This window comes from Aulonocara sp. 'chitande type north' Nkhata Bay, linkage group LG8 (assembly GCF_057382095.1).
Source record: "Aulonocara sp. 'chitande type north' Nkhata Bay isolate Kocher_YH1m ecotype deep benthic linkage group LG8, A_spYH_male_GT1.1, whole genome shotgun sequence".
NCBI lineage: Eukaryota > Metazoa > Chordata > Actinopteri > Cichliformes > Cichlidae > Aulonocara > Aulonocara sp. 'chitande type north' Nkhata Bay.
Genome location: NC_141351.1, coordinates 22,849,236 through 22,867,556, shown reverse-complemented (window position 1 = coordinate 22,867,556; position 18,321 = coordinate 22,849,236). Strand labels below are relative to the sequence as shown.

The 18,321-nt window shown below is 42.3% G+C and overlaps 1 protein-coding gene across 6 annotated transcripts in view; it reads right to left on the bottom strand.

Annotated features, from left to right (window-relative positions):
- The window catches only part of srcap (Snf2-related CREBBP activator protein), a 39,326-nt gene extending 21,410 nt beyond the window's left edge, over positions 1-17,916 (bottom strand). For 4 of the 6 annotated variants that reach the window (XM_086304365.1, XM_086304370.1, XM_086304368.1 and 1 more), the window contains exons 1-13: positions 13,690-16,369; positions 13,053-13,094; positions 12,474-12,737; positions 10,390-10,575; positions 10,106-10,246; positions 8,108-8,297; positions 6,342-6,511; positions 1,765-1,858; positions 1,538-1,627; positions 1,110-1,283; positions 725-948; positions 427-604; positions 188-324 (exon numbers count right to left, since the gene is read on the bottom strand). In XM_086304365.1, the coding sequence (XP_086160491.1) occupies positions 188-324; positions 427-604; positions 725-948; positions 1,110-1,283; positions 1,538-1,627; positions 1,765-1,858; positions 6,342-6,511; positions 8,108-8,297; positions 10,106-10,246; positions 10,390-10,575; positions 12,474-12,737; positions 13,053-13,094; positions 13,690-16,233 (4,434 nt within the window). In that variant the 5' untranslated portion in view covers positions 16,234-16,369. Of the gene's footprint in view, positions 1-187; positions 325-426; positions 605-724; positions 949-1,109; positions 1,284-1,537; positions 1,628-1,764; positions 1,859-6,341; positions 6,512-8,107; positions 8,298-10,105; positions 10,247-10,389; positions 10,576-12,473; positions 12,738-13,052; positions 13,095-13,689; positions 16,608-17,844 lie in introns of those variants that run through there. The other 2 variants (XM_086304367.1, XM_086304366.1) reach the window with 2 other exon arrangements.
- Between the last annotated feature and the right edge of the window lie 405 nt (positions 17,917-18,321).

Genomic DNA, 18,321 nt, shown 5'->3' with positions numbered 1-18,321 from the left:
AAGACGACTCAGCAGATAAGTAACACGGGGAGTTAAAGACTGACAAGAACAATCTGCAGTATATCACAGATGACAGCAGTAAAGCCAGGAGGGAGAGACTAAAAGTAAATGAGAGCAGACAAAGCAGCACATCACACTCATCTAACAAAGGAAAATGAGCCGCCTGCAGAACCAGCAAACTGAGTACCTGTCTCTTTAACTTTCTCTCCTTTTGACTGCCAAAATACGTAAGGATTTTAAACCCTGGACACCAGCGCTTCAGCTCCATCTCCCAGTTTAACATTACGCTGGTGGGGACGATGATGAGGTGAGGGCCCCAGTTACCTAATAACACCAAATGAAACAGGACAGTGTATTAATCACAAATAACACTCCAACAACCAAAGTTTTGTAACTCTGTACATATAAGAAGCCGCAGTCTGTTACCTTTCTCACAGGCGAGGTGAGCCAGCAGAGCAATAGTCTGGATCGTCTTGCCGAGGCCCATCTCATCAGCCAAAATGCCGTTTAGCTTTTTCTCATACATGGTGACCAACCAGTCGAGACCGATGTGCTGATACTCTCGTAATGTGCCATGAAGCAGAAATGGAATGGGGGTCTTGACCTTAAGTTGTAGAGAAAGTTGAAACAACTGTGACTCAGATCTGCAGAAGAGTTTAATCTACACTTTTCCTCCATCTGATAAAATGACTGAAATATACATTTTTAATATTTAAAGACTGACCTTTGTGGTAGCTAAAGTGTAGCCTTTGGGCTGCAGGCTCTCTGCAGTAGCAGCAATGTGACTGATCTCCTTCTTTGGCCGCGAGCCAGAGGAAGACGGGCTGCTGTCTCCCTCCTTCAGCAAAACCTCCATCCCTTCATCTCCACACTCCTCTTCGTCTTCCTCCTCACTCTCTTCCTCATCCTTCTCGCTCTCCTCATCTTCAGCACTGTCGCCTGGTGAATCTGAGAGGAGAACATTTGAAATGATTAATGAATTAATAATAAATTAAAGCAGCAAAACAAACTTGAAACAGACGTAAGAAGGAAAACATTTTCTGAAAGCTTCTGCTCAGAGTGGAGGGAGATAAACAGTTTATTTTGGGTCTTTATGAGCAGTTTAATACCTGAGGAAGAAGTGTTACTTTCCACATCACTCTCATCTTCTTCAGTCTCCACCTCCTCATCCCCAGACACCTCCGAATCAGAGCTCGCTTTAGAGCCAGAAGCAGACGGGACCTCAAAGTCTGAGGCATACGCTCCTTTGTACTTCTCCAGCAACTCCTCCATGCTCATATCGCCTGGAAGGGAAGTAGAGACACGTCAAGGATCCGGTCTGCAGCCTCTTATTTTAGACCAGGGAGCAGCTAGTAATGAATGAAATTTCATTCATATGTACAGAATTTTAAAAAAGGCAGAAAGAGAGCAGCAATGCAGAGGTGTCATCAAGCTTGCTTTCCTCTTTAAAGAGACAGAAAGCTCTTCAAACACTTCATAAAACCTCAGGTCAATGCAATGAATTAGCACCACTTCCAGTAGAAAATAAAGCCCTCACCCTCTTTGGCTAAATCATCGAGTTCCTCTGCATGATCTACATTTCCTTCCACCTTCTCCTGAGCTGCTATCGTGTCCTCCTCATCCTCAGCTGTGAACACAGAAGAAGAAAAACAAATTCTTGACAATTAAAAATGAACTTGGATAAACAAAAAATGAGCAGAAAAAAAAAATCCAGTAAAAGGTCTCATTCTGTTTTTATGGAGGTTATATTGGGAGCAATCTCACCATCCTCTTCGTTGGCAGTGAATTCCCCGTCTTCTTCCTCCCCCGCCTCTGATGAAGACGTTTCATCAGAGCATTCTTCGTCCGAGCCCTGGTCCTGCGTAACACCGTGATTCAGTGATACATGAAATCTGTGGTCAGTATTAAAAACATGTGCTTTTCTTCAGCTTTTGCACATTATCAGCTAACCTCGTTTTAACAGAGGTGTCAGCGTGTTTACTCAGGTATAATCATCCCATAATTAGACTTGTATGAGTTATAAAAACAAATAATAAAGCTCAATAAGTCCTCAGTGAGATGACAGCATCTGGAATTAATTTGAAGTGAAAATGAAGATGAATAATTATACAACACATTACTGTTAAATCAAATGCACAGCTACAGCTCACCAGCTTGTTTATGTGGGTGATAATGTCAGTGTTTACCAACTGTTTCGAATCTTTCTTAAATGAATTCAATCATTTAATTCACGTTTCCTTTCTGAAAATACTGAACTGGCCAAGCAGTTTGTGACACGTAAGAGAGCAATATGATCAGCTGCTCTCCTACAAATATTCCAAGTCCAAAGTCTCAGACTGCAGCAGGTAACCGTAGTCCTTGAACCTCCTCTCCACCTACTGCGGGTACTCAGCGGAGCAGGAGGAAGACTATTGCTGGCAGCTGTAGTCCAAGAAAGTGGAGTTTAAGGATGTCTGGAAAAACGGGACAGGAACTTTCAAAATAAAACAGAAAAGGCTGTCCACCTGCATTAATCACCCACGTGAGAAACACTGAATCTCAACTGTTACCTTTTTTTTATTTTTATTTAATGACTCTTTAGATCCAACAATGGGATGCAGCTCAAAATAAAAGTGGCAGGTCTTTAAACAACAGCAGAAACTCAGGTGCTATACTTTGACTCAGCTCACTTTTTACGTGGTCCATAATTTCAGCTGTTTGTGGAGGAAAAGTTTCCAAACTGCCTGAATTTGTACCAACACTGAATCAAATTAACTTACAGTATGTTTAAGATTCAGTGTCATTTTTACATAAAGAGAAGATCATCATAGTAGATCATTATTCTCGGTCCATCATTAGCTACTCACAAGTTTGCTTGGAAACCATGGAAACTTCTTAAAACGTTTGTCTTTTTCAAATCAGTCTAGTTGTTTAGTAGTTGTCTGTATATCCACTAACAGATTAAAAACTGGAACTATTAATAGCTCATTTTTACTCAAATGTGAACAAAACATATACAAAGTAGAGATGGCACGATACCACTTTATGTCCGATATCATACATTTGGATATCTGCCGATACCGATATGAATCCGATATAGCGTATTTTGTAATCAATAAGACAGTTTTTTTTATAAATATCTTGCTACATTTTGTATAAGTTCATACTCAAGTTTTAAAAAACAAAACACTAAAGCTATTCTGTTATACTTGTATGCAAAAAATACACTGCACCCAAAATAATTTATAGTTCAGCAAAACTGATCAATCTAATAAACTTAAACCTCCACCATCATCCCTATTCTGGTATCTTAAAGAGCACTTAGCAGAAATATTAAACAACCTAACAAATAGGGTTGCCAACTCCCAGCAAAAATATTAGGGAACCACCCCCCACCTCACAATGCTTAATCAACTTTAATTTAATGCACGTGTAAAAACAAATGCACAGAAATCAATTATTTTTCTACAATAATTAAATAGATTGAACATCTTTCTTCAACAGAATTGCAGACTGCACAGATGGTACCTTCCCAAAGGAAAAAGTACTATAGCTTACTAGGGTGTACAGTGGGGCAAAAAAGTATTTAGTCAGCCACCGATTGTGCAAGTTCCCCCACCTAAAATGATGACAGAGGTCAGTAATTTGCACCAGAGGTACACTTCAACTGTGAGAGACAGAATGTGAAAAAAAAAAAAAAAATCCATGAATCCACATGGTAGGATTTGTAAAGAATTTATTCGTAAATCAGGGTGGAAAATAAGTATTTGGTCAATAACAAAAATACAACTCAATACTTTGTAACATAACCTTTGTTGGCAATAACAGAGGTCAAACGTTTACTATAGGTCTTTACCAGGTTTGCACACACAGTAGCTGGTATTTTGGCCCATTCCTCCATGCAGATCTTCTCGAGAGCAGTGATGTTTTGGGGCTGTCGCCGAGCAACACGGACCTTCAACTCCCGCCACAGATTTTCTATGGGGTTGAGGTCTGGAGACTGGCTAGGCCACTCCAGGACTTTCAAATGCTTCTTACGGAGCCACTCCTTTGTTGCCCGGGTGGTGTGTTTTGGATCATTGTCATGTTGGAAGACCCAGCCTCGTTTCATCTTCAAAGTTCTCACTGATGGAAGGAGGTTTTGGCTCAGAATCTCACGATACATGGCCCCATTCATTCTGTCCTTAACACGGATCAGTCGTCCTGTCCCCTTGGCAGAAAAACAGCCCCATAGCATGATGTTTCCACCCCCATGCTTCACAGTAGGTATGGTGTTCTTGGGATGCAACTCAGTATTCTTCTTCCTCCAAACACGACGAGTTGAGTTTATACCAAAAAGTTCTACTTTGGTTTCATCTGACCACATGACATTCTCCCAATCCTCTGCTGTATCATCCATGTGCTCTCTGGCAAACTTCAGACGGGCCTGGACATGCACTGGCTTCAGCAGCGGAACACGTCTGGCACTGCGGGATTTGATTCCCTGCCGTTGTAGTGTGTTACTGATGGTGACCTTTGTTACTTTGGTCCCAGCTCTCTGCAGGTCATTCACCGGGTCCCCCCGTGTGGTTCTGGGATCTTTGCTCACCGTTCTCATGATCATTTTGACCCCACGGGATGAGATCTTGCGTGGAGCCCCAGATCGTGGGAGATTATCAGTGGTCTTGTATGTCTTCCATTTTCTGATGATTGCTCCCACAGTTGATTTTTTCACACCAAGCTGCTTGCCTATTGTAGATTCACTCTTCCCAGTCTGGTGCAGGTCTACAATACTTTTCCTGGTGTCCTTCGAAAGCTCTTTGGTCTTGGCCATGGCGGAGTTTGGAGTTATACAGATACAGATGATACAGATGATGAGTTCGAACAGGTGCCATTCATACAGGTAACGAGTGGGGGACAGAAAAGCTTCTTACAGAAGACGTTACAGGTCTGTGAGAGCCAGAGATTTTCCTTGTTTGAGGTGACCAAATACTTATTTTCCACCCTAATTTACGAATAAATTCTTTACAAATCCTACCATGTGGATTCATGGATTTTTTTTTCACATTCTGTCTCTCACAGTTGAAGTGTACCTCTGGTGCAAATTACTGACCTCTGTCATCATTTTAAGTGGGGGAACTTGCACAATCGGTGGCTGACTAAATACTTTTTTGCCCCACTGTATATTAGACTTAACAGTTACTATATACAATAATGGATTTCTATACATTTAATCAGATGACCACTTTGGTTGTAAGATTCAGATAATTATTTATTAAAAGTTAGTCATTTTAAATGAAATAACAAACAAAAGTATTTTTGTGCCCACCCTTTCCCTGTTAATGCCCTACCTGGCCCCCTAGCAAAACTTTGCTAGATCCGCCCCTGCAAAGTTACCAGCTGTCAGCTACGTAGAAAAGGATCCTGGTGTTATTTGTCTCTCAGAAACAGTTCATAACTTCCCTTCAACTCATTCACATAAAAGGTAATCCTGTTTGTCCATCACTGTTCAGCTGATGATTCAGTAAGAACATCTCCTGGATTAATTTTTATGTTTCCCTCTCACCACATATCCAAACGGTGGGCGATAAACAAACAAGAGAGACGGGACTTGCGACAGAAAAGCCAACCAGCTGATCATTGATCAGTTTCATGATTGAAGTAGCAACAGGGGAGGGAGGGGGAGAGAATGAGAGAAGAGGCAGCTGTGCAGCAAAGACAGAATAACTCCAGCTTTGTGCCCTTTTTTTTTTTCCCCCCCCATTGTAGCTGAAGTAATGGACAAATTGCTTCCTTTTCGCCTCAATATGGAACTCCGATGGTCAGTCCAGCTATGGCTCAATATATCAGTTGTTAAGCTTAACATGGAAATACTATGCAAACATTCAGAGATGCACTTACACACTTGCTTTACTTCTCTGGGATAGTTTTCTCTGAGATGAAATGCCGCGGTTTGGAAGCATGTAGCGAGGCTCCACATGCTCCACCAGACCACCGACAGGTCTCGCAGACAACAGCCGCTCTATCACGTGACACATACTGATACGATGCACTGAGCTGGGTTATGCCAAGTAGCGCATTTTGTGAGGTGATTTTGTGATACTTCGGATTGGATCACATGTTTTATTTCTCTCCGATATCCGATCCAGTAATTTAGGTCAGTATCGGACCAATACCGATACGTAATATCGGATCGGTCCATCTCTAATACAAAGTAGCTCAAGTTGTAGGCTGTTCAACTTTTCAGATATAAATATTTAAACCACAAATTTAGATAACCAAGTTAAATTGAGGACATCTGTGAAGTTGGTCTGTTTCTGGATGGTTGCAGTACTTTTGTTCTTTTCAGAAAACAATCACTGCCCTCTGGTTTGTGGACCTACCTGAGGCAGATTGAGGCTGCTGAGCAGCTGGTCCAGTGGCAGCATGCCCTCTTCCTTCAGCAGTTCAATCTCCCTCCGGTGGCTCTCAGCATCATTGCCCTCCTGCTGCTCCTCCACCTCTATGGTCTCTTCATCATCCTCCTCTTCACAGGGAGGTTCAAAGTCTCTGTCTGCATGAAAACAAAGGGTTTGGTATTGGAAAAAGACTTTATTCTGAAGAACACAGTTAGACAAACTGCAAAGTCAAAAAGAGGAAAAAAAAACACCATCTCAAACATACACACTGAAAAAGACTGAATTTCCTCTCATATACGCTTAAATATACTTTTTAAAAGAAGTTTTTATGGATTATTTGCATTTTACAGATGGTCTGTGAGGATAGTTGATGAATGGGAACCACGCAGTCCAAGCATTTTGCAAACTGAAACAAGGATTTTACTTTTTTTTTTTTTTTTTTTAAACCCTCAAGCAAATATATTTCATACAGGAATACTTGTTTTCAGTGGCTTTATTTGTGTATCATACCCACTTATACAGTTTCCTCTGCTTTGAAGCTTCTGCAGCAGTAAATATTGCTACTCTCAGCCTGTTAGTCATGCAAAACATCACAACAGATGTTTAACTAATCTAAATACAAGTCTGCAGAAAATACTTTCAGTATTATAAATCCAAAAAACAGAAGTTTGATTTAGACTAAATTTGAACAGAGGCATAAATGTGTCAAATGGTTTTAAAAATAAAATAAAATAAAATAATATGCAGCCATTTGAACTTTTTTTTTTTTAAACATAAAAATGATTGACAGCATTTTATATACATTAGATATCTTTCAGATTATCTGTCACAGATAAAAGAAACAGCAAAAGTATGATAAGCACACACTGTTTGAAATATAACATGTTATTTTAGTTTCTAGAATAGGCTGATGTAAATCCATGTCTTGATTAAGAGCAGCAGTTTGTTGTGTCTGGTGGGGGGGTTTTGTTGTTGCTCTATTCCTACCTACCTACCTACCTACCTACCTATCTTTTTTTTCTCTTTCTTAACTAAAGACTTATTGGTTTGTGTCTCCTATTTTGATTTTAACACACAAAAGCCACAGCTGGAGCTACTGCAAGGCTTCAGCTACAGGCAGAAGGAAAATTTAAGTTTTGGTCTCAGTGCTGTGAGCTTCTTCACAGCTAAGCAGACTGTGTTCGCACTTTAGCACCAACAAACCCGTATTTGGTAATGAAATGAAGGTGGGATCAGAACCACTGCTACGTCTGTTCCTCCTCTGACTGAAACACAGCTTCAGATTAAGCTGCTCACCTCAGTGCTTCAGGAATAAGCTGCCAACGGTAATACTGGCGGCAGACAAGTCTGACAGGTTTGATGGGTCTCAAGTCTGACGGTTGCCAAAGAGCATTAGGTACAGCGCTCTGGATGTGGTCCACCCCCCCAAAAAAAATAAAAATGTGTAACTGCTGTGACAAATGTTTGACTTCTCATCATGTTAAACCAAGCCGAGGTGCATCAGCCAGAGAGGGCTCGCAGAAAATGCGGTTTAATCTTACAAAGATGTAGCGACCTTGACGGTGAAGAACGCCTTTTGTTCCTATGAAACAGTTTACCTCTGAACGCTTGAGAAGATTCGCTCACTGGTGTGTAGCTATGACAACGTCCCAGTCTGAACCAGTGAATCAGCTCTGAAAGCTGTCTGCGACATGGTGGCAGTGAGCACTAACGATAAGAAGAAGGTTTTCTTTAAAGGGAAAACTTCTCACCATCCTCCTCGACAGGATTAGGCAGGGATTTCTGTGGAGACACGACGGTCTCAGCAGGCCTGATGGGTGCCAAGGACTTGCTCAGGAGGTCTGAGTATTTCTCCGTCTGGCCAACAATGAAGTCCAGCTGAAGGTCCAACGCCTTCTTCCGCTTCTCCTCTAGCCTGGACTGCTGCTTGTACTGTACCACCTTCAGGTTCAACAAATAAGACAGCGTGTGAGAACAGCTGGGAATTTCACATGATTTTTAAAAAGTAAACAAGAAAACCCCACATAAGCAGAAAAGTTGCGATGCTGGGTAAAACGGCATAAAATCTCAAATGGGTCTCGTATTTTAATTGAGTTTACAATATAAAAAGTTCAATTCAAGGTTTCAAGCTGCATGTTTTAACATCAAGAAGAGCCGTGTAGTCGGATTACTCTGGGTGAAATTCAACCGAAATTCTTGATGACTTAGATTTACATACTGTATTTAGTTCAAAAATAACAAAAACTTTTTTTTTTTTTTTTTTTTTTTAAAGGGCAATTATGAGCTCTGTGGGGGTCTTTTTGTTTGTTTGTTGGTTTTTAAAAACCAACAAACAAACAAACAAACAATTAGACCATTAAAATAATGTCAGCAACACACATTAAAGTTTTTTGTGTGTGTGTGTGTGTGTTTTTAAATTAGAAAAACAACACTGAAAAAAAAATTTAATACTAAAGAAAACACGCACTAGATCAGTTCACAACTAACAAGGTTGAACATCCCAGAAAAAGATGGAAGATTCACAAGAGTTTATTCCAAGTGTTTGCAAACTACATCTTACTTTACAAAAAGATGCATCTACTATAAATTAAAGCTTTGCTTATTTTAGCAAAAAATACCAAAACACATTCTGCATTTTTACAACGACAATAGCTCAGCAGGAAAAAGGATCCAGGTGCTGAACTGACCCAAGCGCACCAGTGAAAATATTAAGCTTGTTCTGAACCAAAGAAAATATGACACGGGACGAGCAGAGCGGCTGAAATCATGAGATAGCGAGCATAGATTAGAAAACCCGTTGGTTTTCCCCTACTGAGGTAATTGATATCCTCCAAAGGTTCCCAGAGTGTTGTTAAAAGAAGAGCCCAATAAAAACTAATCACTTCGTGTGCCATTTTCTATCGTATATGTTTGTTCTGAAGTTTTATTTTCAGTTTCAGCCAGCTTTCAGAGCGAGTTTTGCTCATATGAAAGGGTTCACTTTCAGTTTAATTTAAATTATTTTGGGGTTGTTTTTTTTGGGGGGTTTTTTTTAAAATGTGTGTCCAAACTGTCCAGTGTTTTTTTTGTTTTGTTTATTATTTACACTTATTCTTCATTTTATTACTAAGTTAAGTTACTGTGTTGCGTCGTGTTGTATGTAGTGCCAACGTTTTATTGGAGACACAGATGAGCATTTTGCAATTTAGTATAATGTGTGAAAGTTTACATTTCTTCAGTACTGAAAAACCGAAATTAGGCTGTCTTGTCAGGGGCCATTTTTTTGGAGGGGGGCAGCCGACAGCACTGTACACAACGGTAGCTGGGTGTGTAGCAGGCAAACAAAAAAATACCGAAAATAGAGGTGTTTGATGGTAAATTGGCGTCAAAGCACGCTGAGAGATAGAGCTGTGCAAGAGGTGCAATTTTATCGTGGTGGAAGCAAAACAGCAAAACTAAGAGGGAATTTATTCATTACGATGTTTTTCAAAAGTGTAGTTTTGGTCTTTTGCTGCTGGTTCAGTGAATTTTGGTAGGAGAGTGACGAAACCTGCAGTTTCAGAATCTGTGCGCCAAAGCCTCCTGATCCCCACCTCGTTTTAGTTTTTATTCAGCTACAGCCTTGAACATTACACTGCCACGTTTTTGGAAGCAGGACTGCACTTCATGTGAAAAGTGGATGTTATTTCTGTCATAAACCCGAACAAACACGGGCGCTGAACAGAGAAGCAGAATGTTCTGTTTGCTTGGTTTCAGGGAATCATCTGTACCTTCTCTACACTGCTCCAAAAAGCCCGGACTTCCTTTGCGATAGAAGAGGCGACTCGTCTGATTTTAGCATGCTCGTCCCGCTTTGCTTTTTCTTCCTTTTGCCTCAGCTCCTCATGGTGCCGCATCACCATCCGCACCACCTAACAACAAATCAACAGAACACATTTAGAACATATACAACATCCACCATCAAAAATACAGGAGCGCACTTTTCACCCCTGTTCTTAGCATCATGAATGTGTGAAACTTCAAGCAAACCTCTGTGATGATTTGCACGTCCTACCTTTCTGGCCACGCCTCTCTTCCACCGCCTCTCTTGAGCAAAGTCAGCCGAGAGCCACTGCATCTCCTCACACAGGTAATCCCAGTGAACCTTTGGCCGCGGTGGCTCCGTCAGGCGGGTGAGTCGCTTCATTGACCAGAAGCCCTCTCGCTTCAGTGCCTGTGTTCGATGCTCGATGTCAGCTTCCTGCAGCACAAAGTGAAGAACAAAAAGTCAGTAAACTCCTGGCTCTGAAACAGTAAGGTGGGGGTTAGCTGATTCAGAAATGCCAAATACTGATCTCCTGCTACACTGCATCGTCAAAGGTGCTTTCAAACTGGAGGAACCTTTTCCTAGTTCTTCCGACTCTTAGAGGCGGTCCCCACTTTTGATGTAGGCTCACTTGATAGAAATGGGTCTATCAAAGCTTTGAGAACCCCATTTTCAGGTCTTTTTAGATACTAGTGCCATATATTGGCATTATAAGGAAAATAGAAAGATTATATGGAAAGAGAGCTGAACAAAAGGCAGTTTGTTTGTGGCTTTTATCTCATAGGATTTCACTTAATGGCATCAATTTGTGAAGATTATCTTCACAAATTGACCAAAACATTTTTTTAACAAAGTTTTATGCAATAACACCAAAACAACCTTGAAACAAAAACAGAAAAGAAATCCCACTTGGTGTGTGTAGAGGGAACCATGGTGGTGCCAGCCTCCGGGTTGGCATTTAAAAAAATAAAGGTTCTCCTTGCACCTCTCATTTAGGTACACTCTGGATTCATTACTTCATAATTATCTGTCTCAGTAACAAAAAAAACAAAAACAAAAAAAATAGTGGCACTCTGGTGAACGGCTCTCATCGGTCGGAGAAAATATTTGTTTAATTTCAAAAGAGCTGCACCTGTGCAACATTTTCGATAACAATATCCCTCCCTAGCACTCAAACTGCAGCAGAGAAGCTGTTCCACACACCTCACACTTTGTCTCACACAGTCACAAGGCTGCAAGATGTTCCATCTTTCTTCTCCTGCTTTCAAATCCACACACTTTGTTGCCTTGTCCTGTTTGTCATATAGTGACCTTCATCAGCAGAGCTTCACTTGCTTCACAAAAGAGGAGGAGCTGATTGAGACGTTTCTTCTTAAAAACCGTGATGTTCCCAAAAAGTAACGCAAGTAAACAGTACAAAGGACAGAGCTCTTTATATTTAACACTTGAACACAACAGTTTTTAAAGGTTGTTCAGCAGAGCGCTCCAGCATAATCATGTAAAGTATACCATCAAAGTCAAAAGGATGTCAGGGGAGTTTTTAAAAAGTGCTGAATTTCTCCTGAGCTTTTCTTAAATTACTCAAAGCAGACATAAAATAACAATTAACTACTTAACTGCCCGACAGCTAAATAGGGAAATGGATCAAAAGCTGCGTCTATTCACAAAACTGAAATGTCTTTTTAGTAAAAAAGGTCCAATTTTCTCTCCTTTAAGAATCCAGAAGGTTAAAAAAATGCATGCTGTGCCATTCAAAGTGATTTGTTTTGATTATTTACATTTCAGACTCCTGGAGCAGCCTGTTAAAAGGCATCAGACATGAGGCAAATAATCTTCGGATGTGCAACTGCTTTCGTCAATTTGAGGATTTAGTGAGAGGCTGAGAAGCAGCGATTCATACACAATTCATAAGATTTCTGCCTGGCACCACTTACTGAGGGACAAGAAACAACCTACAGCAAAATAAAAGTTAAGATTTTACTTGGATTACGTGGAAGAAATATAAAACTGTAAAGCATGATAAACAAAAAAAAAAAAACCTTTCATATGCAGGACGGTTACAAAGATGAAATATTTTATATAAAAATATCAGAACCCGGTTTGAAAAACAAAAAAACAAAAACTGAATTGGGAAATTTGAAGATAGATGAAAGAGGTAAACAGAAGGACAAGCAGTCAGAGAGATTGATAATAGATCGATAGATATAATTAGATAAAACTGTATCTAGACAAGCAGAAAGACTGCTAAAAAACACAGACGGAGAGACAGACTGGTTGACTGTCCCGCGGACGTGTGGACGAAATGCTGAACATCCTGAATGATGCTCACTCACATGTTTAGCCAGCTCTGCCATGTCGGTGTGACGCTCACTGCGGGACCGCTGAGAGGAGCCCTGGTCTGGCGGCGAAGACGACGAACTGTAGGCACCGAAAGAGGAAGGTGAAACAAACTTTCCGTGGGGACCCCGGAGAGGCGAGGACCTCTCCCGCCGTGGTGTGGACCAGTCAGGTGTGGTTGAGGATCCGGGGTAGGAGAAGGTTGAGGGTGATCCAGGAGAAGAATTCCCAGTGACCCTGTCTGCAATCCACTGGCGTACCTGAGAGTGAAGGGGACAAGGATGAAGAGGATTTTTTTTTTTTTTTAATTTTTAGAAAATGAAACAAACTAAGGTGAAAGCCTAAGCTTCACTAAGACAAAAGCATCATGCATGAAATGGATTAGAGCATTTAAGTGTTTAGGAAGCGTGTCAAACTGGCCACGAGCGAGTCTGTGGCAGCCGTCTTCTCATGCAATCATAAAAGAGCTGAAGTCAAAGAAATGCCTGCTTGAGTTAAAATTCTCCTGCCTGGGATATGCTCATGAATGCCCTGTTAAAATGAGCCTGTCTGGGTGTCTGACAACCAGCACTTACCTTAAGAAACAGTGCTTGTCTGTCTGTCCTGCTCTGTCCATGCTGGAAAACACACATGGCTTAGCATGCGGCCAACTTAAAAGAAATGAATCACTGTATACAAGAACACCGCGCACACACGTGTTGCATTAAAGATGGACTACATGCGGAGTGACGTCCTTTTAAAATAAAATAAAAAGCATGCCAGCGTATCTGATTACCATTTGATAACTAAAACTGCTTTTTGTTCTTAGCCAAGATAAAATATTAACGCATCTCTTCAGGACTGAATTACAGCTCAGAAAAATGATTTCAGCAACAGTAACAGTGTTGCACATCACTAAAATATATATATATATATATTCTGTCATACCCAGTTAGGAAGCAAACCTCTCTGAAACTCCTAAGCTCCTCACTCGGATAAAAAGAACAAAAAAGATCCAATAAACAGTTCATCTCATCTTATTCACAGCGACAAGATGTCCGGATGCAGATTTAGCATTTATCAGCTGTTTTGCTTCAGTTGTGCTCGTGTTTTGTGGACGCCTCTTATACCTTGGCATTCAAGCAATAACTCATGACTATGAGTCTTAATGCTATGTCTAAGCTATGGTTTCTTTGGTTTCCTTTTTTTTTTTTTTTTTAATGGATCAAATACCTTGTGTGGCGAGCTGGGGGTGGTCATCTCGCTTTTTTCGCCGTCGGCTTCGTCGTCACTGCCTTCTTCTGGGCTGCTAACCTGTCCCGAGTTGCTCTCCTGGACCTCAGTTTCTCCCGCAGGGTCGTCATGCTCAATGTCCTCGCCATCTTCCTCCCCGTAGATGGAATCGGGTTGGCTGGGGAAGTCGCCGGGGCTGGTGGATGCTGAGACTGAAGCTGTGAGCATGTTCGAACTGTGCAGCGTAGCGGCTGCTGTGGAAACATCTTGGGATAAAGTTCTGCTAACGGTTAAGGCCTCAGGTTTGCTTGTAGTAGTCGTTAAGGGGGTGGCAGGTGTAGCCGGGTCGGGTTCAAGAGAAATATTACCACTTTCTAGCTTGACAGAAGCTCCTGCTGCTGCTACCACTGACAATTCATTGACAGCCCGCTGCGTCTGATCGCTGCAGCTGCTAAGAGCGGAGACTGTTTGGGGAAGGCACTCCTCAGACACCGTGCCAGACCAGGAGCAGGAGCCGTGGGCATTGGCCAGCTTGCCGTCTGCATTCTGTTGCTTAGACAATGAAAAGGAGGGTGGGTGTTTCAGGAGAGGAGTTTCTCCCGGTTTGAGAAGGAGCAGCGTTGGATTTATAGCCCCAGGAGCGGCACGCAAAGCCACTGGCTTGCTTACTGAGGGCATAGCGACATTCTGAACAGTCACTGATGCCGTTGTGGTGACAGCGGGGGAATCTTTGGTCCCATCACAAGCAGAAACACAGACCTCAGGCTTTGCGACACTTACAACAGTGACTCCTGGGGTCTGATTTAGGGAGGGTTGGTTTCCTATATGAGAAAGTGTAACAGCAACAGGGGCCTGCATCCCCAAGTTTCCACTGGTAATAGTAACCACTGGGGATAAGAGAGATAACGAAGCAACTGTTACTTCTGCTTCCTGTTTTGGGCCAACAGTCTGAAGCACAGCAGTACCGCTCACCTCCGTCTGGTCAGCACCGACCTGTGTCCCGATTTGCGCGCTGGTGTCCGCCTGTTCAACAGTGAATGAGTCAGCAGTAACGGCCGCTACTTCAACTAAACAAACCGCACTTGAGTGTGCCACTTCAACAGCTTGGTTAGCATCTAACACCAAATGCTGTTCAACTCCGGCCATGCTTGTGTTTCGTATGGATAAATTACTGCTAGAGCAAGCCTGATTTATATCACTTGTTGAACGCAAGGGCTGCTGGGAGATTATGATGGTGTTGTTTTCACCAACTGTGTGGATAGATGCTTCGAGGTCCTCAGAGTTTTCTAGTAAAGCGTTGAATAAGTTCACCTCATATCCAGGAGAATGAGGCATCTGTGCAGCACTGCTGGCACAGACCGTCTCCTCTGCGACCTCCTCCACCAGACTGCAAAACTCGTACACTTCCACAGGTTGAGAGCCCAGCTCCATCTGCGTCTGAACGCTTCCTGTGTACAGCTTCGGCTCCCCAGCGGAGATCTCCGAAGTCAGCTCGTTGACGATGGCGGCTTCGCAGACGCTGCCATCCTCTCGCTGCAGAAGGTAACTCTGATTCAGGTGCACGGTGGGCCAGGCCCCGGTGATATGAGCCTCCTCCCCGACAACCACAATTTCCTGAGTGTCGGCAGAATGCACAATCTCCGCGATGAGCTCTGTTGAGGCGACTTGGTCAGAGGTGTGAGATGTTTCAGCTTTTATAACCTCCCCCGCCTGAAGTGAGACAACTAGGCCTGTGTCAAACAGAGCAGGTCCGGTGGAAGGTTTTGAGGAAATCTCTTGCAGCACTGTGGGGCCTGACGAGTCAGCTTGCTCTTTGCTCGTGCTACTCTCCACCTGCGCTCCTTCAAGGGGACCGCAGCTGGACGCCGAGCTTCCTTTTCCAGTCGAAGTGTATATTCCAGGGAGCAGCTCTCTTGCCTTTGCGGCTTCGAGTATTTCAGCTGAATGAGGCTGCGTTTCAATGTGTTCAACTGACTCCGAAAAAGCCGTTTTCTGCACGTCTCTAGCATTAGCTGAGATCCCCTTGATAGTTTTGGGTTGAGTTTTTGACAGGTTAGTTTGTTTAATCTCTCTATTTTCGGCTGAGGACAGAAGGAGTGCAGGCGATGCCGAGTCCTGGAGACTCCCTGCTTGCTCTGCAGCACCTGACGGAGGTATATGGCTGCTTTGATTTGTTTGGACAGATGGAGTCCTGTCGGACTGCTCCACAGCCCCACCCTCCGTAGCGTCTTGGACAGAGAGAGATGAGGCTGTGAAACAGATCTGAGATTTGGGTTGTTGTGGGAGAATATTCCCACCTGTGTGCTCTTTTCCACCAAGTTCCATATTTGTTCCAGTCTCTGGTTTATATTCCAAGGTGATGGACCGTTTTTCCTTTGTTCCCGTAATAACCACAAGTCCAGCACCTTCTCTAGGAAGCTGGTTTGTCTGACTGTTTGAGTGGCTTTTCTCTTTATCAGTTTGTGACCCGTATTGCAGCTCTTGCACTGTTTTGTCAATCTGTAAGGGGACAGGAGGACAAAGGGAAGCTGGAAGCCTTTGCATCTCAGCAGAGGAACTGCAGTCCTCAGTGAGGGACGCTGGCAAAGATCTTGCAACTCCGACGGCACTCTCTTCTGAGATGATATTACCACTGATTGGTAGAGTCTCAGGCAAGGTGGTCGGAGGGGCGTTCTCCGTGCTGGCGAATGTTGGGGTGTTGCTCTCCAGCAGGGGCACAGTGGACGGATCGGTGAGCGGAGGGACTGGGTGCGGGGCAGCTGCGACCGGCTGCGGGGCATGCCGAGGGGACTCCCCAGCCACATTTTGTGCAGCCTGGGGGTTGCCACCCAGCACATCCACAGCCGGAGAGGCGTGCTGCCGCGCCGCCTCCTCCCCAGAGCGTCCTTCCTCGGTGCTGCCCCGGCTACACACTGCACCTGCAAGGGAAGAGACACAGGCTGTTAACAGGGGTGTCAGGCATGAACTGGTCCAATCGGCTACTGGATATTTTGTAAAGAGTGAGAGTTGCAGTGAAGTCATAAATTACTCAAATTTTTCGATAAAACTCATTTTTTGTGGTATGATGGTACTAGCTTTACACAGAAGTATACATCTCTCTCTATAAGTGTACTTTAATCGTTTTATTTAAGTTTATACTCACTTAAATTTTGATTTTACTTCAGTTCTTGTATTTACTAATGTAGTTGTTTTACTGTGATGTATTTTATTGAACTATATAGCACTGTACTTATCTTATGTGCTTATAGCTTGTATTTGCAGCAATAAAGGGATTTCCCCACTTTTGAGATAAGTAAAGCAGAACTTTATCTTATATTGTCACTATGATTTATCAATTTTAACAAACACATGATGTAAGGAGACAAAAAAAAAAGAAAAAAGAAAAAATGAAAACAAGATCTGAACACTCCGTGTCTGGCTCATTTTGAATCCAGGGATGTCCAGGTGAATGTTCTTTAGTAGCACTGGTTTTACTAGTCAAACTGGGCTAATGGGCCAAACGTGGCTCATGAACACCTCTGGTATAACTCACTTAACAGGTAAAAATGAAAGTGCGACCACATGTCCCTCTTTAAACAGGACATTTTCATCCCCCATGTTTTTTCTTTTAAGTCTAAATATAATAACAACAACAATATAATTGCAATGCACAAATGTAAAAATCTCAGGAAAAAAATTTCCACAATTGTATGTATATCTTTAAAAAGGTCATTAACATACATACACAAGAAAGGGAAAATAAAACACCTGAAACCAAAAACCAAAATAAACAAATAAAAACGGGGATCTCTGGATGCTCCACAGACTAAATAGCATTTATACCAGCTAAATAACATAGTACCTTAGATTCCATCTAAAAGAAGCAAGGTAAATTTTAATGCAAAAACATTAGCTGCACAGCTCATCCGTGTTTACTTTTTAGACTAAATATATCAAAATAAAAACCAGTCTGTGCATATATATATATATATTTTGTTTGATGAGTTTCTTTTCATGGGGACTAAGTACAATAAGTTTTTGCTAACAAAATAATAACATAAAGAAGTCGATTTAAATGTCTAAACACTGCTGACTGCACTAGCAAGTCACAAATAATTACTACACATATTACAGCCACTTCTGAAGCGATGTGTGTGCAAAGCAGGAGCCTCTCACCTGTCTGTCGTGTAAGACACAGATCTTCAGTGCTTTCTACTTCCAGGATGCTGAAATTAGGGTCCCCTCCACATATTCTGAGGAAGTGAGGAACAGAAATCGGGTGGTAACTTTATTTTTAAAATCAAAAAAAGCAGTTTAAACTCACTATTAGGAACTCTACTGCTGAAACTGACTGGTCTTACAACTCCAACAGCTATAAAAAAAAATGAGCTGTGGCAGAAGCTTCAGTTGGTAAACAGAGATATATGAATGTGTGGGATGATGAGTAACATGTCACGTAAGGAGCGGACAGCTAGGCTAGCAAACTCCTGCTAGGACTGTGGTGTGTGTGCAGCGGTAATAAAAAAAAAAACACAAAAAAAAAAAAAAAAAAAACCAGCCAGCTCCTGGTTGCATTTGCTGCAGTCGCCCACAGGAAGATGCTAGGATTTCTGCAGCACGCGCTCTCTCGCGCTAAAAGCCGGCGACCAAGCG